The sequence below is a fragment of the Sus scrofa genome, chromosome 6 (assembly GCF_054392235.1).
Source record: "Sus scrofa isolate SSC_HxYL_T2T_F1_AM1 chromosome 6, Sscrofa_HxYL_maternal_Yorkshire_Landrace_v2.0, whole genome shotgun sequence".
Lineage (NCBI taxonomy): Eukaryota > Metazoa > Chordata > Mammalia > Artiodactyla > Suidae > Sus > Sus scrofa.
The window spans coordinates 62,928,288-62,952,641 of record NC_139388.1 but is presented as its reverse complement, the minus strand read 5'-3'; the positions used below and the strand labels follow the sequence as shown (position 1 = coordinate 62,952,641).

Sequence of the window (24,354 nt, the reverse complement as noted above, 5' to 3'; positions counted from 1 at the left end):
CACATAACGCACACACTTGCTGCCACTTCCTTTCCAGAGACGGGAACGCGCTCCATGCAAGAGGGCGCCCCGGTTTTCCCCACTGACGCCTCACCTCGCACGGACCGGCACCCTTCCTCGGCAGCCTGTGGTCCGCGGGCCGGTCCCCCTCCGGAGGGGCCCTGGACGCCCTCTGGGGCGCACACCCAGCCTGCAGAGCAGGCTTCTCCCAGGGCGCTCCTGCGAGTCCGGCTGACCAGGGCAGGCCGGCAGCCCCTCTGGCCCCGCGGGGTCCAAGGTCTCAGACGCAGCACCTGCTGGAGGGGCTGCCGGCAAGATGCCCAGGCAAGCCTCGCGCCCGCGCCCCGCTGAGGCGCACAGCGGCCCACACTGGCTGCGCTCAGTTTCAGGCCCACGGGGGCCGCGGCTCAGCTCTGCCATGTGTCTGGGTCCGCGAGCAGACCCAGGCCCGCCCAGCAACACGGGGGACACAGGGGCACAGCGTCCACCCTCGCCTGGAGCCCTGGCCCCTCCCCACTGTGAGCAGCTAGGGTCCCCCTCCCTGAGGCCCCCGGATGACCTGGACCCCCGGGGCCTCTCCGCTCCTTCTCTGGGCCCCTCTCCACTCTGGGAACTTTCTTCCTCTTCTTCTGCCTGGGCCTGTGGCTACATGGGTCACAAACGGTCTGAGGGGCCTTTCTCAGGGTTCACAGCAGAGCCCAGCTCCGGGGGGGGGGGGGCGGTGGTGCTGGTGGTGGGGCACAGCAAGCATCCACTTTGCCAGGGAGTCTGAGCCCACGGCCCTTTCATGTCCCAACCCGGTCCTTCTGTCACTCAGTCGGGAAGGTAACATGACCAGTCCTCCAGGGGACCCAGTCACCGCTCAGCCCACACCCCTCCCAGGAGTGGGGTTCCTGACAACAGGCGGAATAGGAAACTCAGGCTCAGAGAAAGGGCACTGCTCTCGAAGCTCCAGGAGCAGAGGCGACACTTGAAGGAAGTGGTTTCCTTCAAAGGAAGCCCTCACCCACATCAGGGTCCTCTAAAGCTTCAAGGCAGGACCTCGGGAGGAGGAGGAGGCCCCGCCAAGGACCAAGTGTCAGGAAGAGGCAGGAGGAGCTCAGGGCCTGAGCCCACGGAGGTGGGGGGGACGCTGTTGCAGGAGAGACACAGAGAAGCCCCTGGAGTGGCTGGGACAGACAGAAGCCCACCCTCGGGGACAGGAGAAGAGGAGCCTCTCCTTCCCACATCTTCCTTCTTCCCCTCCCAGCTCACTGCCACTTGCCTGAGCTGGACTCGGAAGCCACACACAGGTCCGCACTGCTCTGAGCCCTGGCTGTGGTGGGCACCTGCATCTTCCCTGAAGCATCGCCAGGGTCTGTGGCCCCGTCCACTCCCAGCACCCACAGGGACGTGCTGGTGGGCGGGCTGGGGAGGGAGCTAGACCCCAGGGGGAGCCTCTCAGAGGGAAGGACGGGCCCTGGTTCCCATCACTGGACAGGGATGCCAGGAAGGCACCAACGCTGTCCCTAAAACAAGAACCAGGGGAGTTGTGGACATGGCTCAGTGGTAACACACCCGGGCCTTCCTTAGTGGGTTAAGATGCCGGTGTGGCCACAAGCTGAGGTGTAGGACACAGATGCGGCTCGGATGCCCTGTTGCCATGGCTGTCTTGCAGGCTGGCACCTGCTAGCTCTGATGCCACCATAGCCTGGGAAATTCCATATGCAGCAACAGGGGCCCTAAAAAGACCAAACAAAAACAAAAACAACCCCAAAAAAATAGAGCCAGGCTCCCGAGAAGAGGCAGTTCCCCTTCCTGTGGGGCTGCTGAGGTAACAACCCCGTGACAGGGAGGACCGGCCTCCGAGGGGCCACACCCTGGGCCCTGTCTGTCCTGAGGGCGCCGGGCTCTCCTCCAGCTGCACAGCCTGGACCACGGGGAGGAGACGCCATGACCCCCACGCTCCCGGGCCTGCTCTGCCTCGGTGAGATGCAGGGCGAGGGGAAGCCCTGCTCCGGGGGGGACCCACCCCCTCCCCACCCCAGCCTGTGCTCTTGGGACACCCAGCACCCAGGGGGCGCCCGGGCATGAGAAGTTCTGCTCAGAGTCCAGGGCGAGTCCTCACAGATGCTTTCTTCCAGGGCTGAGTGTGGGCCTGGGGACCCAGGTGCAGGCAGGTGAGTCGGTGCCCAGGGGTGCCAGCGCCTCCTCTCCTCTGTGGCGACAAGGGGCCACCCCCAGGCACTGGGCATGGAGACGGCAGGGAGGGGCTGGAGGGGGGGGAGTCAGGCAGGGTTGGGCTGAGAGCTGGGGGCCTGGGGGTGGGGAGGTCTTGTGACCTGGTCTCTCATGTCCTTCCAGGGACCCTGCCCAAACCCACCCTGAGCCAGGCCCTCTGGTCACCTGGGGGAGCCCTGTGACCATCTGGTGTCAGGGGGCTCTGTGGGTCCAGGAGTTCCATCTGGTTAAAGAGGGAAGCCCAACTCCCTGGGACAGACAGACCCCACGGGAGGCTGGGGACAAGGCCAAGTTCTCCATTCAATACATGACCCAGGTCTACGCAGGGAGGTACCGCTGTTACTACATCAGCCCCACTGGCAGGTCAGAGCCCAGTGACACTCTGGAGCTGGTGGTGACAGGTGAGAGGACACTCAGGGGGCCCAGCCTCAGGCTCTGCCCTCAGGCAGGGGTCTGCTCTCAGGGTGGGTCCCTCTCACAGCCCAGCCCTGGGGGAGCTCAGGGGCTGTGAGCCCCAGGTAACAAGCTGCCTCCTTCTCTCCTAGGAGCCTCCGAAAAACCCGCCTTCTCAGCCCTGCCCAGCCCTGTGGTGGCCTCAGGAGGGAATGTGACCCTCCAGTGTGGCTCACGGCACGGATATGACAGGTTCATCCTGACTAAGGAAGGAGAACACAAGTCCTCCTGGACCCTGGACACACAGAGACACCCCGATGGGCAGACCCGGGCCCTGTTCCCTGTGGGCCCCGTGACCCCCAGCCACAGGGGGACGTTCAGATGCTATGGCTATTTCAGAGACAAACCCCAGGTGTGGTCACACCCCAGTGACCCCCTGGAGCTCCTGGTCTCAGGTGAGGGGGGCCCAGCCTGGTCCCAGAGGCTTTGGGGCCTCAGGCAGGTCCCTGAGGGCCTGGCTCAGAGCAGAGCCCCATGTGAGGGGGAGGCTCAGGGGGTGGGGCTCCTGGACCAGAACCCAGAGTGTGAGAGACAGTGAGACCTGGAGGTCAGGGGGGACAAGGGGGTCATGGGGGAAGCAGCCCCTAACCCAGGGCTCTCTCTCCCCAGGGGACCCTGGGAAGCCCTCCCTCCTGACCCCGCAGGGCCATGTCATGGCCACTGGACAGAGTCTGACCCTCCAGTGTCACTCTGCCATCAGCTATGACAGGTTTGCTCTGGCCAAGGAGGGGGCACAGGACCTCCAACAGAGCCCTGCCTGGCAGCCCCTGGCTGGGCTCTCTCAGGCCCACTTCCCCCTGGGCCAGGTGAGCAGCCACCCTGGGGGCCGGTACAGATGCTACGGTGGACACAACCTCTCCTCCCTGTGGTCGGCCCCCAGTGACCCCCTGGACATCCTGGTGGCAGGTGAGGAGCCAGCGGGTCAGGCGGGGACCCACACTCTGCACAGGCCCTGCTGGGGGAGCCCCAGGAGGAATGCTGGGACCAGGGGGAAGGGTCCCTAGGGAGGGAGGGACAGACAGACAGGGGGTGGTGGGCGATGGAGAGGCTCAGAGAAATACAGATACACACAGAGGAGGGTGCTCGGAGAGGCCCTGCCGAGTCTCTGTTCAGAACCAGTGCGGCTGGCAGCCCCTCACCCCTTCCCTCTCTCCTGGATGGCTCATTGGCACAGCCTACATCTCGGTGCAACCGGGCCCCTCGGTGGCTGCAGGACAGAACGTGACCCTGCTGTGTCGGTCATGGGTTCCCATGGACACTTTCCTTCTGTCCAAGGAGGGGGCGGCCCACCCCCCGCTGCGTCTTAGGTCACAGCCCCAAGCTGGGCAGAACCAGGCCCAGTTCTCCATGGGTCCTGTGACCTCGGCCCACGGGGGCACCTACAGGTGCTACGGCTCACTCACCAGGGACCCCTACCTACTGTCGCAGCCCAGTCAGCCCCTGGAGCTCGTGGTCTCAGGTGAGGGGACCTGTCCTCTGTGTGTCCCCATGGCCAGCTCTAGGGGGACCCCCTTTCTAGGGTGCAGTGAAGTGGACTCAACGGAGGGTCACCCCCCAGGGGGATGGAGGGACCCTGCCCCCTTCCCCCATCTCATCTCCAGGGTCCTCGGGGGAGGAGGGAGAAGGCCATGGGGCGGCCGCAGGGCAGATTCGGGGAGGAGCGTGAGCGGAGGTGGGGAGCCCCGAGGAGCTGCAACTTCTCGCCCACCCACAGCCCTTTCCCAGGATCCTCTGGGGCCCCATCCCCACCCACAGGCCCAATTCCAAGCTGGGGAGTCACGGGGGCCTCTGTCCAGTGAGTGCACCACTGGTCCCAGGCCTGTCCCTCAAGCTCTCAGCTGACCTAACTCCTGCTCCAATCCCAGCTCAGCTTGTGTCCTGGGGCGGGGTGGGGTTGGGCAGAGATGTGGGGGGACCCGAGGGCTCCACGGGCTCTGGGGGGGGGTGGAGGGGGTCATGGGGAGGGAGATGTTGGGACCAGCCCCCTCACCTCCTATCCTGACCCCCAGGAGGCTCCCAGGATCAGCCCCTCCGCCCCACGGACTCACGCCCCGACAGGGGTGAGTGCGGGTCTATGGAGGGGGGTCCACGGGGGGCAGGGTGGGGCTGTGCCCCCGGGTCAGGCACCTCTGGACATTCGGTCATGGATGCCCCCACCCCCCGCCTATCCACGTGTCAAAGGAGAGAGTCGAGGCCCAGAGCTCGGGGGTCCTTCCAGGTCTGATTCTGCCGGGAACCCCCGGGACAGGAGGCCTCACAGGCAGGCCCTCAGGAGGGACTGGATGGGGTCCTGTCCCCTCTCAGCATGATGGTGACACTGTGGGGGGGGGAGCAGGACAGGGGTCTTGGCGTCCGTGTGCTTCCCCTTCAGCCTGGGGAGCTCAGCTCCAGGGGGAAGCACAAGGGCTGGGCTCAGACTCCTGGCTGCAGTCCCCGCTCCCACTGTCAGACCAGCCAGGGGCCTCCCTCCTCAGAGTCTCGGGTCCGAGGGTGGCGGGCTCCCTGGTCCCCTGCCCCGGGATCACAGGGCTGCCATCAGGTGAGACACAGTGACACCCAGCTTCACAGAGCTCCAGGGGATACAGCCCCCAGCATGGAACTTCCCAGGGCACCAGGGCCTGCAGGGGGTGCACCTGGTGGGGGGGGACACAGACTCCACCCCAGGTACCCCCCTCCCACAGTCCAGCTGGTCTGGGGTGGGCAGGGTGACAAGGAAGGACCCTCAGCCCCAGATGAGACCCTGGGACAGGGCCCCCTGCACAGGAGGAGCCCCCGAGCAGGAAGCTGGTGTCTGCCAGGGAGGCAGCACGAGGAGAGCTCAGGGAGCCCAGAGTCCTGGGTGCCAGTCCCAGGGCTGTCGTCCAGGCTGGGTCGCCCAGCGCCCTGATTTCCCCGTCTGGGCCTCAGTTTCCCCATCTGTAAAACGGGCAGGTGGGTAGGGGAGGTGAATGCACAGACCCCAGCAGGAGTCTGGCACACAGTAGGTGCACGATTAAATGGCTCATGACCTCACTGGTGCCCCAGGCCTCCCATGGTACCTGAGCCTTCTGATCGGGGTCTTGGTGGCCTTCATCCTGCTGCTGCTCCTCCTCCTCTTCCTCCTCATCCGACACCGACGCCGGGATCAGGACAGATGCAGGAAGTCAGGTGAGCAGGGAACAGGGGGACCCAGGCCCCCAGAGGCGCCGGGCTTAGGGCACCAGCCAACGGGAACCAAAGAAAGAGGTGGGTGAGGTCAGCTTAGAGATGGTCCAGAGTCTCAGGTCTGAAAATCTGGAACGAAAACTCTTAACGTCAGGTCACAGGCAGACATGCAGGGGGTTTCTCGGGTCTCATGTCCTGAAACACTGACACCCACGTGCGGGAAGGAGTCAGGGTTTCCTTCTTGCCCTGGAGCCCCGTGGAGCAGGGGGCATAACAGGCCCAGGCTGAGGTGTGCCCGCTGACACCACCCAGGGCAATGCTGACCTCCGACTTCCTGCAGGGGCTGCAGACCCAGAGCCCGAGGACAAAGGCCTGCAGAACAGGTGACTCCTGCCCCAAGACCCCAGGCTCCCAGCTGCCCGCAGCCCCGTCCGCCCCTAACACCCCCATCTCCTCCCAGCTCCAGCCCAGCCGCCGACGCCCAGGACCAGAACCTCTGTGAGCAGAAGAGGAGGGTGGCCCTGGGGGTGGGCGCGGAGAGCTCTGCGGGGGGTGGGGGGACGGGAGCCCAAGGTGGGGCAAGGACTGATGCAGCACCCATCACCTGCCTTCTGGGTACAGGGGGTCCAGCCCTGAGCGATCTCAGGGAGTCCTGCCCAGCAAGGCCTCCCTCCCCGTTCTGCCCCAGCAGATGCTGCCGTGAAGGACACAGTCTGAGGAGGGGACGGAGCTGGACCATCTGGTGAGACCCCTGCTCCTGGCCAGGCCACCAAAGACCTTCTTGTGGCCCAACTTCACCCAGGGCAGCCGTCTCAGTGCCCACACCCCAGCTCCACCAGCACCCACACTGGCCTCTCCTCTGGGCCCCGGGGTCGTCCCCCTGTGGCTCCCCCTCCTGTCCACTTGTGGCCCCACCTTCGGGGTCCCCTCTCCCGACTCCTCCTCCTCTGTCTGACCCTCTGGTGCTGGATGCAGCCCCGCGGCTCAGGAGGATGCGTGGATAAGGGAATGGCCCGCAAGTGCCCAGGCTCCCGACCTTCCTGCTCCCAACAGACGGGCCCAGGGGAGCACCTCGCCCGGCTCCCTGTAGGTGCTGCAGCTGCAGAGGGAGCACGGTCCACACTGCCTGAGCTCCCCTGCAGTGGGGAGAGAGAGGCTATGCAGAGGGGCAGGCAGCGTCCTCAGACTCAGGGAGATAAAGCAAGAGAAGAGGACTGGGTGCTGGCGGGGGGCAGCAAGTGCAAAGCTCCTGGCTGAGGCCGAGAGGGGCTGTGGCAAGAAGGTGGGCGGTGTGGCTGGAGCCACATGAGCAAGGACAGGTGCTGAGACAGAATCAGGTGCTGAGACAGAATCAGGACCCCCAGAGGCCCCAAGGTGTGAGGGAGCCCTGGCGATTCCATCAGGAAAGGGCCCCCAGCGGACCACAGAGGGGAACACTGACTGCAGGAGGGGAGCGGGACCTGGGAGGTGCTGTTTCTGTCTCACCGTCTCCCTCCAGCAGAACGGGCAGCATGGAGCCCTCCAGGAGCAGACCTACGCCCAGGTCAACCACTCCAGATTGAGAGTGAGGCGGGGGGTGGCCCCCTCTCCTCCCTCCCCGTCGGGGGCACTGCTGGACAGACCAGCCGAAGATGACAGGCAGGGGGACGGTCAGGTGGGTGTCTGCCTCTCTGGGCCCCCATGCTGCCCCTCACCCCAGAGGTACAGCTGGACTCTCTCTCCCCCACTGCAGGCTGCTGCATCTGCAGATGCCCAGGACGTGACCTACGCCCAGCTGAGCCACGGGACCCTCAGTCAGGGGACAAAGGCAACCCTCCCTCCCAGTCTGGGGAGCCCCCAGCAGAGCCCAGCGTGTATGCTGCTCTCGCCATCCGCTAGCCCCCCAAGGACCCAGACCCCGCATTCCAGGGACTGGATTGCAGGCACCCCAGCAGGCACGGGAGCTGCTGGTCGTGGACACCCCCTAAGGACCACCCCCCAGCAGGACTCCTCACACGAGTCCAGGAGCTCCGGGGGCCCTCTGGGGTCACCTTCCATCCAAAGGAACTAACAACCCCACATGTTGGACTTAAAGCAACAGACCTCTCAACTACCAGGGATTCGGAAAGAGAATCGTACATTATTCCAAACGAAGGTAGAAGGAGGGAAATTAGAATGACAAGAATCACTACCAAGGAGGACAAGCAAAAACTGGAGGAAAATCCAGAGAGCCAACATGCCATTCTTGCCAACACCGATCACACGCTCAAACCCCAGGCACGGGAACCAAGGGTCAAGGGACGAAGGCACACGTCACCCTTGTCGGGACACTACGCAGACCCTACAGATGGGGTTTTCTGGGGTTTTTCTTTTCTGGCCACGCCTGCATCATGCAGAAGGTCCTGGACCAGGGATCAAACCCTCACCACAACAATGACAACGCCGGATCCTTAACCCACTGAGCCACAAGGGAACTCCCCTACAGTTTTAAGTAAAGAACTTTATGGAGTTCCCACCGTGGCTCACGGGATCAGCAGGATCTCTGACCACTAGGATGCAGGTTCGATCCCCGGCCTGGCACCGGGTGTTAAGGGTCCAGCATTGCCGCAGACACTGCATACGACTCAGACCTGATCCCTGGCCTCGGAATTCCGCATGCCGCAGGGAGGCCAGAAAAGAAAAACTAAATACACAAATAAATAGAACTGTGTGAACAATTTTATGCCACAAGAAAATGTAGATGAAAGGGACAAAAATTCTCAAAAATACAATTTACCAAAATGATGGAGATAAACGGAGATAACAAATCTTGGAGTTCCCGTCATGGCTCAGTGGTAATGAACCCAACTAGCATCCAGGAGGATGCTGTGACCGTGCGGGTGTTTTTTTCAGGAATGCAGGATTGGTTTCATCCTCCAATGCCAACCAACACAAGCCAAACACTGAAAGATGACAGAGGGAGTCCCACTATGGTGCAGCAGCTTAAGCATCCAGGCATTGTCTCTGCAGCAGCGTGGGTTCCAACCCCAGACCAGCACGGCAGCCGGCTTCAGGGTCCGCTGTTGTCGCAGCTGCTACCAACGTCACAGCTGTGGCTTGGAGTCTGTCCCTGGCCCAGTGACTTCATATGCCATGGGTGTGGCCAAAGAAGAAAAAGATTAAATAGAAAAAAAATACTGATGGAGTTCCCTGGTACTCTCGTAGGTGAAGGATCCAGCATTGTCACTGCTGTGGCTCTGATGATGGGTTCAATCCCTGGTCCTGGAATTTGGTATGCCATGAGTGTGGCCAAAATATATATATATATATACACCAAAAGATGAAAAGCTTTTGATTAAAGACATCACCAATCTATAATTTAAAACTCAGAAATAAAAGAACCTATACTATCATTTATCAAAGCATCTGTAAAAATCTACAATAAATTGGGTTTTTTGGTCATGCCTGTACCTCGTGGATATTTCCCAGCCAAGGATGGAACCCGAGGCACAGCAGTGACAATGCCAGATCCTTGATCCACTGAGGCACCAGGGAACTCCAAAACTCTTTCTTTTTTCTTGAGACTTACGTTTCATTGGGGAGAAAATGAGGATTTAAGCCAGGAAGCAGCATCACAAGTAACCCTGAGAAAAATCACTCCTCAGAAATCATTCTCTTTTTTTTGGTTTTTTGGGGGGAAGCCACACCAGCGGCATATGGAGGTTCCCAGGCCAGGGGTCCGATCGAGGCTACAGTGGCCAGCCTACTGCACAGCCACAGCGACACAGGATCCAAGCCACGTCTGCGACCTACACCACAGCTCACGGAAACGCCGGATCCTTAACCCACTGAGTGGGGCCAGGGATCGAACCTGCATCCTCATGGTTCCTAGTGGGGTTCGTTTCCACTGCAACACATTGGAAACTCCTGGTATTTTTTGCTTTTTTTAGGGGTCCACCCTCAGCATATGGAAGTGCCCAGGCGAGAGGTCAAGTCGGAGCTGCAGCCGCCGACCTACACCACAGCCACAGAAACACAGGATCCTTAACCCACAGAGTGAGGCCAGGGATCAAAACCGCGTCCTCATGGATACTAGTCGGGTTTGTAACCCGCTGAGCCACAGCGGCAGCTCCCCACATTGGTTTTTGACACACACAGTGCTACTGCACACTCACTAGACAACACTGCCGTGAACACATAGCTTTTATGAGCGCTGGGAAAAGCAGGTGTCTGTGTGCCTCCCTTTCGTGTGATATTTGCCTGAGGGCCGTGGTCTGCACCTGAGCCGCAGTCGCTCTGTGCTCTGAAGAGTGGAGGGAAGGCAGCGGAAAAGGCACCACGACTGCGGAGGCCCCGGGAGTGACACAGAGGCTGTCAGAGGAGACCGCGTCGGGCACCTGACTGTCCCCTCCACCTGGCAGGAAGGAGTCCGCATGGGTCGGAAAAGTCCTTCTGTGGCAGACGGTTTCCTTAGCTGAGACCCAGAGCCTCGTAGCATAACGTCCAGGTCCCGACTGGAAAAAGCATCCACCTGCACACAAACCAGGAGAAGCTCATCTGGAGGGAGAAATAAACATTGTTATCAGATGCTAACACCGAGGTGACACAGATACTGGCATTCTCCAAAAGGATTGTAAAACAGCCACAATAAACACGCTTTGCGGAGTTCCTGGCATGGCGCAGCGGAAATGAATCTGACTAGGAACCATGTGGTTGCGGGTTTGATCCCTGGCCTCGCTTGATGGGTTAAGGATCCAGTGTTGCTACGAGCTGCGGTGTAGGTCAAAAACTCGGTTCGGATCTGGTGGGGTGTGTCTGTGGTGTAGGCTGGCAGGTCCAGCTCCGGTTAGACCTGGGAACCTCCATATGCCGCAGGTGCCGCCCTAAAATGACAAAAAACAAAACCAAAAAAAAATGCTTTGAGGAGCAATTACACACACGCAGAAAGTAAATCTAAAAAGAATAGAACGTGTCAGTGAGGAAACAGAAGAACACAATGGAAACTGCAGCTCTGAAAGATACATTCCTCAAAACACAAGGCTCCATGGATGGATGGGCTCCAGAGCAGGAAGCAGGTGACAGAGGGAATAACGGTGTAAGCTACAACCACAGAAACTGCTCCATCTGGGAGTTCCCGTCGTGGCGCAGTGGTTAGCAAATCCGACTGGGAACCATGAGGTTGTGGGTTCGATCCCTGGCCTTGCTCAGTGGGTTAAGGATCCGGCGATTCTGTGAGCTGTGGTGTAGGTCACAGATGCGGCTCGGATCCCGAGTTGCTGTGTCTCTGGTGTAGGCTGGCGGCTACAGCTCTGATTGGACCCCTAGCCTGGGAACCTCCATATGGCACGGGTGGGGCCCTAGAGAAGGCCAGAAAAAGAAAAAGAAAAAAAAAAAAAAGAAACTGCTCCATCAGAACGACGGGAAGCACATACTCTGGGAAAGCATATGAACAGGGTCACAGCGATCTCACATCCCTGGGATCTGGGATCTGGGTCCTCGAAGCAGAGGAGAGAGAAGACAAGACTGGAAAACTATTCAAGAAATAACGGCTGAAATTGCCCCCGAACCTGGCAAAAGGCCTAAATCCATGCCTTCGAGAAACTCAGGGAAGCCCCACCAGGAAAAACCCAGAGAAACCCCTGCCAGGACCTGCCCCAACGACAGAGGAATTTCCTTGAAGGCAGCGAGACGGAGACGCCACCCCACTCCCGAGGGAAGAACCCCCTCAAATGACAAAGGACATAGCCAACGACGACGTGCGAAGGCAGGAAGGAAGCGGCCCAACGCTTTCCAAGGGCCGGAAAGAAAAGACCGGACGACCCCCAGTTCCACACGCAGGGAAACTGCCCTTCGCAGTGACGGGGAATGAACATTCCGGGGAAGGTGAAGCAGAGCCTCTGTCACAAGCACCCCTCCCTACAGGCCTGGCCAGGGCAGCTCTGGCCCCAGAAAAGGGAGCATCAGGACGCAAGAAAGAAGACGGGAAACTGCTGTGGCCGGGAGGCCAGCACGTCCCACCTGCCCGCTTGTTTTTCCTCCATGAGCACCAGCTGCACGCGGTTTCCAAACGCCAAGGCAGCAAACTCAGCTCGTGCATGCTGTCCTCCAAGGAAGTTGGCATCTTTCGTTTTCCTTTTTTGACGTTTATGGCCACCCGTCAAAGCACGTGCAAGTTCCCAGGCCAGGACTGAATCTGAGCCACAGGTGAGATGTAGAGCACAGCGGGGGCGGGGGCAGCTTCAGACCCTCAAAGCCACTGTGCCTGGCTGGGGGGCAAACCTCCACCTCCACAGCGACCTGAGCCTCTGCAGTCACAGTCCCGCTTTTTTACTTTCTTTTCTTTCTTTTTTCTTTTCAGAGCTGCACTTGCAGCATATGGAGGTTCCCAGGCTAGGGGTCGAATCGGGACTGCAGGTGCTGGCCTACACCACAGCCACAGCAGCAGCGATCTGAGCCATATCTGCAGTCTACACCATGGCTGACAGCAACGCCAGATCCTTAACCCACCGAGCGAGGCCAGGGATCCAACCTGCATCCTTGTGGATAGTAGTTGTGTTTGTTACTGCTCAGCCACAGTGGGAACTCCTGCAGTCAGATTTTTATTTATTTATTTTTGGTCATTTGTCTTTTTGGGGCCGCACCTGGGACACATGGAGGTTCCCAGGCTAGGGGTCAAAGTAGAGCTGTAGCCACCCACCTACACCACAGTAACACAGGATCCCAGCCACGTCTGCCACCCACACCACAGCCCATGGCCATGCTGGATCCTTAACCCACTGAGCGAGGCCAGGGATGGAACCCGAGTCCTCATGGAGACGAGGCGGGTTCCTTAACCCCTGAGCCACAGCGGGAACTGCTACCGTCGGATTCTAACCCACTGCGCCACAGGAACTCCAGCGTCTTTGGTTTATCTACTAACATTTTGAGAAACGAGAGTAAATGAGAGTTTGGCTTCAGTTCACAGAGCCTGCACAGTGACGACAGGCGTTTCAAGTTCAGGTTGAGCCCTTGGGGCAACCAAGAAGCATCCAGAGCCGTGCCCTCCTCGGGAGGCCAAACAAACCCTAGGATGTGCCCACACACAGATGTAACACAGATTTTTTTTTTTTAAGCCTTCAAAGGATACACTGAACCACAAAGTCTCTGAATCAACTTCCAAAGCAGAGTCAGTCTTGAAAGACAGGAAAGCGAATCTCCTCCCTAACAAGGTAACTCCGACAGGCCCTGCACGGTGAAGCCAAACCAGCCCTCACTCGGGTGGACTAGCAGGGACCAGGGCCCCCCTCACACACCCAAGAGAGGTGGTGGTGGGGCCCCACACAGCCCTGCCTACGACAGCAGCCTGGCCCCTGAGAAACAGAACAGGTCAAGGGTACGTGAGGATGGGAGTTCCCGAGGGGCCCAGCAAGGTCAGGGTCTGGCTTTATCACTGCTGTGGCTTAGGTCACTGCTGTGGCACGGATGCCATCCCTGGCCCCAGAACGTCCACAGGCCATGGGCGTGGCCAAGAAAGGGGGGTGTTGGATGGTGGAGTGCCATGACTTCACCCAGCGCCCACCCACCCCTGTCACAGCTGCTGTGCCGTATGGATACCATCCCCAGGAGAGAACTGGGCAGCCTTTGGTCACGTGACTGCGGTTGTGCCCCCAGGAAGTAAGCAGCTGCTCCTCTTCACCTGGGAGGGGGGACAGTACACATTCACACTTGGTCCAGGGACAAATCCACCCGCCCTTGGTCACAGCACAGCCCAAGGACCCTTGGCACTGGTCCACCAGGCTGATGACGTCTTGTTAATGGGGCCTGAGCAGGAGAGGGTGGGGGTGTTCGCGTTGCTCTGGGATAGGCTCCATGTTCTGGGAGTGCTGGGAGATCTTTTTTTTAGGGCCACACATGCAGCATATGGAGGTTCCCAGGCCAGGGGTCCAATCAGAGCTACAGCTGCTGGCGTACACCACAGCCACAGCATCGCCAGATCCGAGCCACATCTGGGACCTACATCGCAGCTCACAGCAACACCACATCCTTAGCTCACTGAGCGAGACCAGGGGTGGAACCCACGTCCTCATAGATACTGGTCGGGTTCTTAACCCGATGACCCACGACAGGAACTCGAAGAATTTTTTTTTTTTTAAGAAAAAAAGAAATTCAAGGATTCAGAGCCTGCCAAAGCAGAGATCCTGGCAGAGGACCTGTTCTCTGAGACCCGCCAAGACACAGCCCCTCCAGCAAGGCACACGCCACCGCACCCGGCAACACCCGGCACAGAGAGCGGCACAGCTCTGGGTCCGCATCCTTGGACTGTGGAAGCAGCAGGTGTCATACCTGAGAGGACAAGGGACTTCTCAAGGGACTGAGACCGGTGCGGGTCTGAGGGGAGCCCACGGTTTTAGAATCGGGGCTCTGCCGGAGCCTCGGGCTACCGTCCAGGACCCGACGAACCCGTGGGCACTGGGAGGCCTGGCGATTCTCGCGGAGCCCAGGGGCTGAGGGGAGGTTCGGTCCCTGCAGGTTCAGGTCATCTCATCCATCACCTGCAGCGGAAAGCCAGGGGCCATCGCAACATGGCTCCTGACAGGCCTCCGGTGCCCGACAGACACTGAAGGAAAGAGACATCGGGCGTCTGTGCGGATGGAACTTCCTGTGACGACCTGGGCACTGCCATCCCCACCAAGTCACAAGGCTGCAACCCACTGTTGGGGGATGGGTAAACCTGGGCCAGGAACAGGTCCGGAGGTCAAGATGAGCTCCCCAAAGACAGGGCTAGGAGGCCCACGATACCGCCCCCCCCCCCCAACAAAGTGACACCCTCAGCTGTCGTCTAGAGCGTCACGGCCTGGGTCAGCGCTGGGCAGCTTCAGGTTTGGGGGGAGCGGTGCTCTACAGCCCCACTCGGGGGCTCAGCAAGATGCTAAGGAGACCAGAGGCATTCAACCCTTGCTGGATGCCAGCTGCTGCATGCGGGTGGGTAAGCAGTGGGATCCTGCTGGATCGCCCGGGGAACGGAATCTGAGCACTTGTGACGGAATATGCTGGAGGAGGGTGTGAAGGAAAGAACCAATGCATATGAACGGGTCGCTGTGCTGTGCCACAGAACACGGTTAAGTCACCTATAGTAAAACATTTTAAAAGGAGTTCCCGCCGTGGCGCAGTGGTTAACGAATCCGACTAGGAACCATGAGGTTGCGGATTCAATCCCTGCCCTTGCTCAGTGGATTAAGGACCTGGCATTGCCTTGAGCGGTGGTGTAGGTTGCAGATGTGGCTCGGATCCTGCGTTGCTGTGGCTCTGGCTAAGCCGGTGGCTACAGCTCCGATTAGACCCCTAGCTTGGGAACCTCCATAGGCCATGGGAGCGGCCCAAGAAATGGCAAAAAGACCAAAAAAAAAAAAAAAAAACCTTAATGAATAAATTTAGAAAATGCTTCCAATGCGCAGACATCTGGGGGCTGAACAGGATACTACACTCGTGGGCAGGAGAACAGGCTAGACAGAGAGACGTCCCCGGACTCGGGCAGAAGAGGCTCTCCAGGAAGGAGATGGGGCCACAGGGGTGGGCACAAAGCCCTTGGGGCTTTTTTCCCTGTCTTTTTTTTTTTTGGCCTTTTCTAGGGCCGCTCCCATGGCACATGGAGGTTCCCAGGCTAGGGGTCTAATCAGAGCTGTAGGCACCGGCCTACACCAGAGCCACTGCAACGCAGGATCCGAGCTGCGACTGCATCCTACAGCACAGTTCGTGGCAATGCTGGATCCTTAACCCAGTGAGCAAGGCCAGGGATCGAGCCCGCAACCTCATGGTTCCTCGTTGAGCCACAGTGGGAACTTCAGCCCTTGGGGCTTTGACTGTGGTGTCACCATCCACTGAGCCCCACCACACACAGCGCCCTTGGTAACCCGGGGATGAGGCCGCTGGTTCAGGGGCTGCTCTCCAGCCTCTGCCCCCCGTGTGGACACCGGGACTTCCACCAACACGTGCTGGTCTCCGTTCCCCCTAAACATGGCTTTGGCTGCATCCCCCAAAGACGAGGGGGCTGTACTTTCATTTCCATCCAGTTCAAAATAGTTTCCAGTTTTCCCTGAGGTCTTCTTTGCCTCGTGCATTAGGCAGAAGGGTGCCCTTTAATTTCCAAATTCCCAAATGGGGCCCCTTAATTCTTGGTCCAGTCTGACGATGTCCACCAGTTTGTGGTGCTATCACCGCTTACAGGTCATGGAATGACCAACGAGGCTGTTTCTAAGCTCGCCCTTCGGTCCGCTCCTTGTCCCCGCTCTTGTTTGCTCTTCCAGGTTCCCCCTCTTGCCTCCTTCTGGCTTTGGGAGTATTTCTTAGTATCCACTGTATCCACTGGTGTTCCAACTGTGACTCTTGCTGGGCTGTGCAAGTGGCTGCACCAGGCGGTATAATACACGCGCCCAACGTCAGACCGAATGTTGTCAGCGCCTCAGAGAAACACAGAACCCGCACCATCCTAAGACCCCTGCACCCCCGCCCTCTCGCTGCAGCTGCTCTGCGTCTTCGTCTGCATGCACCAAACTCCCCACCACACGCGATGTTTGCTTTCAAAAGCCCCACGGGATTCAAAGACCTGAGGGGAGAACACACCCGCTGCCTTTACCTGCTACTGCCCACCTGGGGGTCTCACTTCACTGGGGACCCTGCAAGTGCCCCCAAGAATGGCTGCCTTTCCACCTGAAGACTCGCCCTCACCATTTCCCTTAGAGCAGGTCCACGGGCACCAAGTCTCTCCACACTCCTCCCTCTAACGATGCCCGTCTTGCCTTCACGCACCAAGAATGTCGCCGGGAGACTCCCAGGCCGGCCAGTCCCATCTCTCCAGAACTCCCCCTCTGCTGACAGCACTGGTTTCGGAGGTGGAAGCTCGACTCGTCCGAACCGCTTCTCCTCCGGATGGAACATGACATCGTCTCTGGACGCTTCTCATCGTTTCCACTGGTTTCATTATGACTGTGATGGGTGAGCGGACTTCATAAAGCCTGTGCTGGTTTTCATTCGCGAAGCTTCTGGGACGCGTAAATAGGTGGTTTTGAACAAACCTACAAGATGATTGGCTCTTTCTTTCCTCAGATATTATTTGTCTTCACTGACGTCACTCTCTTTTTGCGGGGAGATGGACGGTCCAGGCTCTCACAGAAGCCTGATCTGGGTTCCTTTGTTAAAACCGGCTCTTCCTGCAGCCTGCGGTTTTTTTTTTTTTTTTTTGTCTTTTGTCTTTGTTGTTGTTGTTGTTGTTGTTGCTGTTGCTATTTCTTGGGCCGCTCCCGCGGCATATGGAGGTTCCCAGGCTAGGGGTTGAATCGGAGCTGTAGCCACCGCCCTACGCCAGAGCCACAGCAACGTGGGATCCGAGCCGCGTCTGCAACCTACACCACAGCTCACGGCAACGCCGGATCGTTAACCCACTGAGCAAGGGCAGGGTCCGAACCCACAACCTCATGGTTCCTAGTCGGATTTGTTAACCACTGCGCCACCACGGGAACTCCCAGCCTGCATTTTTACCCAGTGCCTGGAGACAGTATTCGGGTCTGAGATGAGGAGGGCGTTGTGCCCGGGGGAGGAAAGGGAAGCAAGAGGGCAGAAAGGACTCAGAGGTCGTGAAGAAGGGCGATGAGAAAAGCGGGTGCTGAACTGCAGAAACAAGGACATCAGGGAAGGAGTTCCCGCTGGGGCTCAGCGGATGACGAATCTAACCAGCATCCAGGAGGACCCAGCTCCATCCCCGGCCTCCCTCAGTGGGTTAAGGAGCTGGCATTGCCATGAGCTGTGGTGAAGGTCGCAGGCACAGCTCGGATCCTGTGTTGTTGGGGCTGTGGCGTAGGCTGGCAGCTCCAGCTCCAGTTCAACTCTTACCGTGGTAACCTCCATATGCCGTGGGTGTGGCCACAGAAAGGAAAAAAAAAAAAAGAGAGAGAGAACGAGAACCTCAGTGGAAGGAAGTGCTTGAGGGAAGAAAACCCACAACCCCAGGTCAGGAGGCAGGGCTGTGCCCTCCTCTAAGGGCCGGTGCTCCGTCCTCCCGCCAGGCCCCACTCCTGTGGGCATCCTTCTCCCGCTGCTGGCGGCCCCGTTGGCTCCTCCAGAAAACCAAGGCCCACACTGGAAGCACAGGCAGCATCCCCCTCTCCCCCACCTCACACTCAACCCCCAAATCCACACTGCTGGGCCCCTGGGCCCTGCTCCACAAGGTCCCTGACCCCCGGGAGCCTCGCGACGTTCCGTCTATGCCGGCGCATGCACCTCCTTCCTGCTCCTCCAAAGGAGGCCCCCGATCCTTCGGGCTCATTCCTCTCCCACCTCCAAAGCCTCTTCCTAGAGCCCAACCGCACCCACCCCTGCGAGCACAGCGCCCCCTCCTCAGCCAAGCCCATCCCAGGGAAACCCTTCCCTGTGAATACACGCACCCCCAGAGCTCCCTGGGCGCTGCGCCCCCGCACACGGCATCTTCGGCCAGTCTGAATGGGCCACGGCCGTGCCTGTCTGCCGGACGAGGAAGCCTGCCTTTTGCTTTCCACTCCACTGAGAACATGTTCTGTGCCACAGGTTCCTGGGAAGGGTCATATGAGAAAACCACGGGGAACCACCTAAATCACCGATCAACAAACCATCCGGGAGCCAGCAGGACGTTGGGGGTTGGCTCTTAAGAAGTTAATTATCACTGGAGCCCTCCTGCATTACATCCCCTCCATGGTGGCAGACTTGTGGTTGCCTGATGGGAGGGGGAGGGAGTGGGAGGGATCGGGAGCTTGGGATTATCAGACACAACCTAGAATAGATTTATAAGGAGATCCTGCTGAATAGCATTGAGAACTATGTCTAGAACTCATGTCGCAACAGAAGAAAGGGTGGGGGAAAAAACTGTAACTGCAATGTACACATCTAAGGATGACCTGACCCCCTTGCTGTACAGTGGGAAAATAATAAAAAAAAAAAAAAGAAAAAAAGAAAGAAAAGACTGGACGACCCCCAGTTCCACACACAGGGAAACTGCCCTTCGCAGTGACAGGGAATGAACATTCCGGGGAAGGTGAAGCAGAGCCTCTGTCACAAGCACCCCTCCCTACAGGCCTGGCCAGGGCAGCTCTGGCCCCAGAAAAGGGACGCGTCTTGGAGCATCACGACGCAAGAAAGAATACGGGAAACTGCTGTGGCCGGGAGGCCAGCACGTCCCACCTGCCCGCTTGTTTTTCCTCCATGAGCACCAGCTGCACGCGGTTTCCAAACGCCAAGGCAGCAAACTCAGCTCGTGCATGCTGTCCTCCAAGGAAGTTGGCATCTTTCGTTTTCCTTTTTTGACGTTTATGGCCACCCGTCAAAGCACGTGCAAGTTCCCAGGCCAGGACTGAATCTGAGCCACAGGTGAGACGTAGAGCACAGCGGGGGCGGGGGCAGCTTCAGACCCTCAAAGCCACTGTGCCTGGCTGGGGGGCAAACCTCCACCTCCACAGCGACCTGAGCCTCTGCAGTCACAGTCCCGCTTTTTTACTTTCTTTTCTTTCTTTTTTCTTTTCAGAGCTGCACTTGCAGCATATGGAGGTTCCCAGGCTAGGGGTCGAATCGGGACTGCAGGTGCTGGCCTACACCACAGCCACAGCAGCAGCGATCTGAGCCATATCTGCAGTCTATACCATAGCTCACAGCAACGCCAGATCTTTAACCTACTGAGCAAGGCCAGGGATCCAAGCTGCATCCTTGTGGATAGTAGTTGTGTTTGTTACTGCTCAGCCACAGTGAGAACTCCTGCAGTCAGATTTTTATTTATTTATTTATGCGCTCATTTGTTTTTTTAGGGCCGCAACCACGGCACATGGAGGTTCCCAGGCCAGGGGTCCAATCAGAGCTACAGCTGCCAGCCTACACCACAGCCACAGCATCGCCAGATCCGAGCCACGTCTGGGAACTACACCACACCCACAGCAACACCACATCCTTAGCTCGCTGAGCAGGACCAGGGATCGAACACACGTCCTTATGGATACTAGTCAGGGTCTTAACCCAATGAGCCCCAACTCTTTTTTTAAGAAAAAAAGAAATTCAAGGATTCAGAGCCTGCCAAAGCAGAGATCCTGGCAGAGGACCTGTTCTCTGAGACCCGCCAAGACACAGCCCCTCCAGCAAGGCACACGCCACCGCACCCGGCAACACCCGGCACAGAGAGCGGCACAGCTCTGGGTCCGCATCCTTGGACTGTGGAAGCAGCAGGTGTCATACCTGAGAGGACAAGGGACTTCTCAAAGGACTGAGACCGGTGCGGGTCTGAGGGGAGCCCACGGTTTTAGAATCGGGGCTCTGCCGGAGCCTCGGGCTACCGTCCAGGACCCGACGAACCCGTGGGCACTGGGAGGCCTGGCGATTCTCGCGGAGCCCAGGGGCTGAGGGGAGGTTCGGTCCCTGCAGGTTCAGGTCATCTCATCCATCACCTGCAGCAGAAAGCCAGGTGCCATTGCAACACGGCTCCTGACAGGCCCCCAGTGCCCGACAGACACTGAAGGAAAGAGACATCGGGCGTCTGTGCGGATGGAGCTTCCCGTGACGACCTGGGCACTGCCATCCCCACCAAGTCACAAGGCTGCAACCCACTGATGGGGGACAGGTAAACCTGCGCCAGGAACGGGTCTGGAGGTCAAGGTGAGTCCCCCAAAGACAGGGCTAGGAGGCCCACGATACCGCCCCCACCAACAAAGTGACACCCTCAGCTGTCGACTACAGCGTCAGGGCCTGGGTCACCGCTGGGCAGTGCCAGGTTTGGGGGAAGCAGTGATGCTCGGGGCTCTGCAAGATGCTAAGGAGACCAGAGGCATTCAGCCCTTGCTGGATGCCAGCTGCTGCATGCGGGTGGGTAAGCAGTGGGATCCTGCTGGATCGCCCGGGGAACGGAATCTGAGCACTTGTGATGGAATATGCTGGAGGAGGGTGTGAAGGAAGGAACCAATGCGTATGAACGGGTCACTGTGCTGTGCCACAGAACCCGGTAAGTCGCCTATAGTAAAACATTTTAGTGAATAAATTAACAAAATGCTTCCAATGCGCAGACATCTGGGGGCTGAACAGGATGATACACTCGTGTGGCAGGAGAACAGGCTAGACAGAGAGATTTCCCCGGACTCGGGCAGGAGACGAGGCTCTCCACGAAGGAGACGTGTCCACTGGGGTGGGCACAAAGCCCTTGGGGCTTTGACTGTGGTGTCACCATCCACTGAGCCCCACCACACACAGGGCCCTTGGTAACCAGGGGACGGGGCCGCTGGTTCGGGGGCTGCTCTCCAGCCTCTGCCCCCTGTGTGGACACTGGACCTTCCACCAACACGTGCTGGTCTCCGTTCCCCCTAAACACGGCTTTGGCTGCATCCCCCAAAGACGAGGGCGCTGTACTTTCATTTCCATCCAGTTCAAAATAGTTTCCAGTTTCCCTGAGGTCTTCTTTGCCTTGTGCATTAGGCAGAAGGGTGCCCTTTAATTTCCAAATTCCTAAATGGGGCCCCTTAATTCTTGGTCCAGTCTGACGATGTCCACCAGTTAGTGGTGCTATCACCGCTTACAGGTCATGGAATGACCAACGAGGCTGTTTCTAAGCTCGCCCTTCGGTCCGCTCCTTGTCCCCGCTCTTGTTTGCTCTTCCAGGTTCCCCCTCTTGCCTCCTTCTGGCTTTGGGAGTATTTCTTAGTATCCACTGTATCCACTGGTGTTCCAGCTGTAGCTCTTGCTGTGCTGTGCAAGTGGCTGTACCAGGCGGTATAATACACATGCCCAACGTCAGACCGAATGTTGTCAGCGCCTCAGAGAAACACAGAACCCGCACCATCCTAAGACCCCTGCACCCCCCGCCCTCTCGCTGCAGCTGCTCTGCGTCTTCGTCTGCATGCACCAAACTCCCCACCACACCCGATGTTTGCTTTCAAAAGCCCCACGGGATTCAAAGACCTGAGGGGAGAACACACCCGCTGCCTTTACCTGCTACTGCCCACCTGGGGGTCTCACTTCACTGGGGACCCTGCAAGTCCCCCCCCCCGAGAATGGCTTCCTTTCCACCCGAAGACTCGCCCTCACCATTTCCCTTAGAGCAGGTCCACGGGCACCAAGTCTCTCCACACTCCTCCCTCTAACGATGCCCGTTTCCCCTTCACACCCCAAGAATGTCGCCAGGAGACTCCCAGAACGTCCTGTCTCTCCAGAACGCCTCCTCTGCTGACAGCACTGGTTTCCGAGGTGGAAGCTCGAGTGGGCAAACCGCTTCTCCTCCGGATGGAACATGACATCGTCTCTGGATGCTTCTCATCCTTTCCACTGGTTTCATTATGACTGTGATGGGTGAGCGGACTTCATAAAGCCTGTGCTGGTTTTCATTCGCGAAGCTTCTGGGACGCGTAAATAGGTGGTTTTGAACAAACCTACAAGACGATCGGCTCTTTCTTTCCTCAGATACTATTTTGTCTTCACTGACATCACTCTCTTTTTGCGGGGAGATGGACGGTCCAGGCTCTCACAGAGGCCTGATCTGGGTTCCTTTGTTAATACCGGCTTTTCCTGCAGCCTGCGTTTTTACCCAGTGCTTGGAGACAGCATTCGGGTCTGAGATGAGGAGGGGGTTGTGCCTGGGGAGGAAGGGGCAGCGAGGGGGCAGAAAGGACTCAGAGGTCGTGAAGAAGGGTGATGAGAAAAGCGGGTGCTGAACTGCAGAAACAAGGACATTAGGGAAGGAGTTCCCACTGGGGCTCAGCGGATGACGAATCTAACCAGCATCCAGGAGGACCCAGCTTCCATCCCCGGCCTCCCTCAGTGGGTTAAGGATTTGGCGTTGCCAAGAGCCGTGGTGAAGTTCGCAGACCCAGCTCGGATCCTGTGTTGCTGGGGCTGTGGTGTAGGCTGGCAGCTCCAGCTCCAGTTTGACCCCTACCATGGGAACCTCCATATGCTGTGGGAGCAGTTCCTAAAAAAAAAAAAAAGAAAAAGAAAAAAAAAAAAAGAGAGAGAGAGAGAGAGAGAGAGACTCAGTGGAGGGAAGTGCTTGAGGGAAGAAAACCCACAACCCCAGGTCAGGAGGCAGGGCTGTGCCCTCCTCTAAGGGCTGGAGTTCCGTCCTCCCGCCAGGCCCCGCTCCTGTGGGAATCCTCCTCCCGCTGCTGGCGGCCCCGTTGGCTCCTCCAGAAAACCAAGGCCCACACTGGAAGCGCCAGCAGCACCCCGCTCTCCCCCACCTCACACTCAACCCCCAAATCCACACCGCTGGGCCCCTGGGCCCTGTTCCACAAGGTCCCTGACCCCGGGACTCGAGACCTCCCGTCTATGCCGGCGCATCCGCCTCCTTCCTGGTCCTCCAAAGGGGGTCCCCGCTCCTTCGGGCTCATTCCTCTCCCACCTCCAAAGGCCTCTTCCTAGAGCCCGACTGCACCCGCCCCTGTGAGCACAGCACCCCCTCCTCAGCCAAGCCCATCCCAGGGAAGCCCTTCCCCACGAACACACATGCCCCCAGAGCTCCCTGGGCGCTGTTCCCCCCCACACGGCATCTTCGGCCAGTCTGAACGGGCCACGGCCTTGCCTGTCTGCCGGACGAGGAAGCCTCCCTTTTGCTTTCCACTCCACTGAGAACATGTTTAGTGCCACAGGTTCCTGGGAAGGGTCATATGAGAAAACCACGGGGAACCACCTAAATCACTGATCAACCCACCATCCGGGAGCCAGCAGGATGTTGGGGGTTGCCTCTTAAGAAGTTAATTATCACTGGAGCCCTCCTGCATTACATCCCCACCACGATGGCAGACTTTTGTTATTTTTATTTGCTTTTTGGTGTTGCACCCACGGCAATGGAGGTTCTCAGACTAGGGTTCAAATGGCAGCTGCAACCACTGGCCAACAACACAGCCACAGCCACAGGGGATCTGAACCGCGTCTGCAGACTATGCCAGAGCTCACAGCCATGCCAGATCCTTCACCCACTGAGCAAGGCCAGGGATCGAACCCATATCCTTGTACATACTAGTCAGATTCATTTCCACTGAGCCACACGGGAACTCAGTGGCAGTCTTTTTAAAAGAGAAATCTGTTCGCACTCTCTACTGCCTAAGACCTTCCCATTGCTTTAAAGAGAAAATCCGAAATACTTGCACGGTGCTCAAGTCAGGATCCGGGGCCTGACTGCTCTCCCTCCTGAGAACAACTCAAGACCTGTCTGGTCCAGGCGACCCCACCACCACCAGGACCGCCCAGAGCGCACCCCCCTCATCCAGCCCCCAGGAGGCGCCTTCCCAACCCGAACCCAGGCTTCAAGACACTCACCCGGTCATGACGCTCAGGATCTTGCTTTCTTGTTTTCTCCCACCTTGGAACAGTCTCCTAAGACTACACCGAATTGTGGCCACGGAAGCAGTGGTGATGCCTGGCTTCATTCATCTCAGCCCCGTGAGTCCAGGGAAAGCCCTGTGTCAGCCGTCCTGACCAAACATGCTCGTTGCTCAACAAACACCGACCGAAAGGACCCGCTGATGAAAGGCAGGAACAGGGCGTGCATTTGCAGAAGCGCAGGAAAGGGAAGTTCTTGCCGAAAATCCCACGGCCCATGTCAGAGGCAGA

At 58.6% G+C, this 24,354-nt stretch overlaps 1 protein-coding gene and 1 long non-coding RNA gene across 2 annotated transcripts; one reads left to right on the top strand and one right to left on the bottom strand.

Annotated features, from left to right (window-relative positions):
* Positions 1–1,898: 1,898 nt before the first annotated feature.
* Positions 1,899–7,819, top strand: LOC146402474 (leukocyte immunoglobulin-like receptor subfamily B member 3). The gene is given in 15 exon segments (XM_084962045.1): positions 1,899–1,966; positions 2,124–2,159; positions 2,344–2,361; positions 2,364–2,621; positions 2,766–3,068; positions 3,283–3,627; positions 3,848–4,132; positions 4,683–4,733; positions 5,698–5,820; positions 6,158–6,200; positions 6,278–6,315; positions 6,509–6,527; positions 6,529–6,559; positions 7,550–7,625; positions 7,628–7,819. Coding segments are annotated over 15 exon segments (1,728 nt in total). The 5' UTR covers positions 1,899–1,932; the 3' UTR covers positions 7,696–7,819.
* Positions 7,820–8,492: 673 nt separating this feature from the next.
* Positions 8,493–24,257, bottom strand: LOC146402473 (uncharacterized). Its single transcript, XR_014806688.1, has 2 exons — positions 24,061–24,257; positions 8,493–10,332 (listed from the first exon to the last, which is right to left on the bottom strand). It is a non-coding gene; the product is annotated as an uncharacterized LOC146402473 (long non-coding RNA).
* Positions 24,258–24,354: the final 97 nt, after the last annotated feature.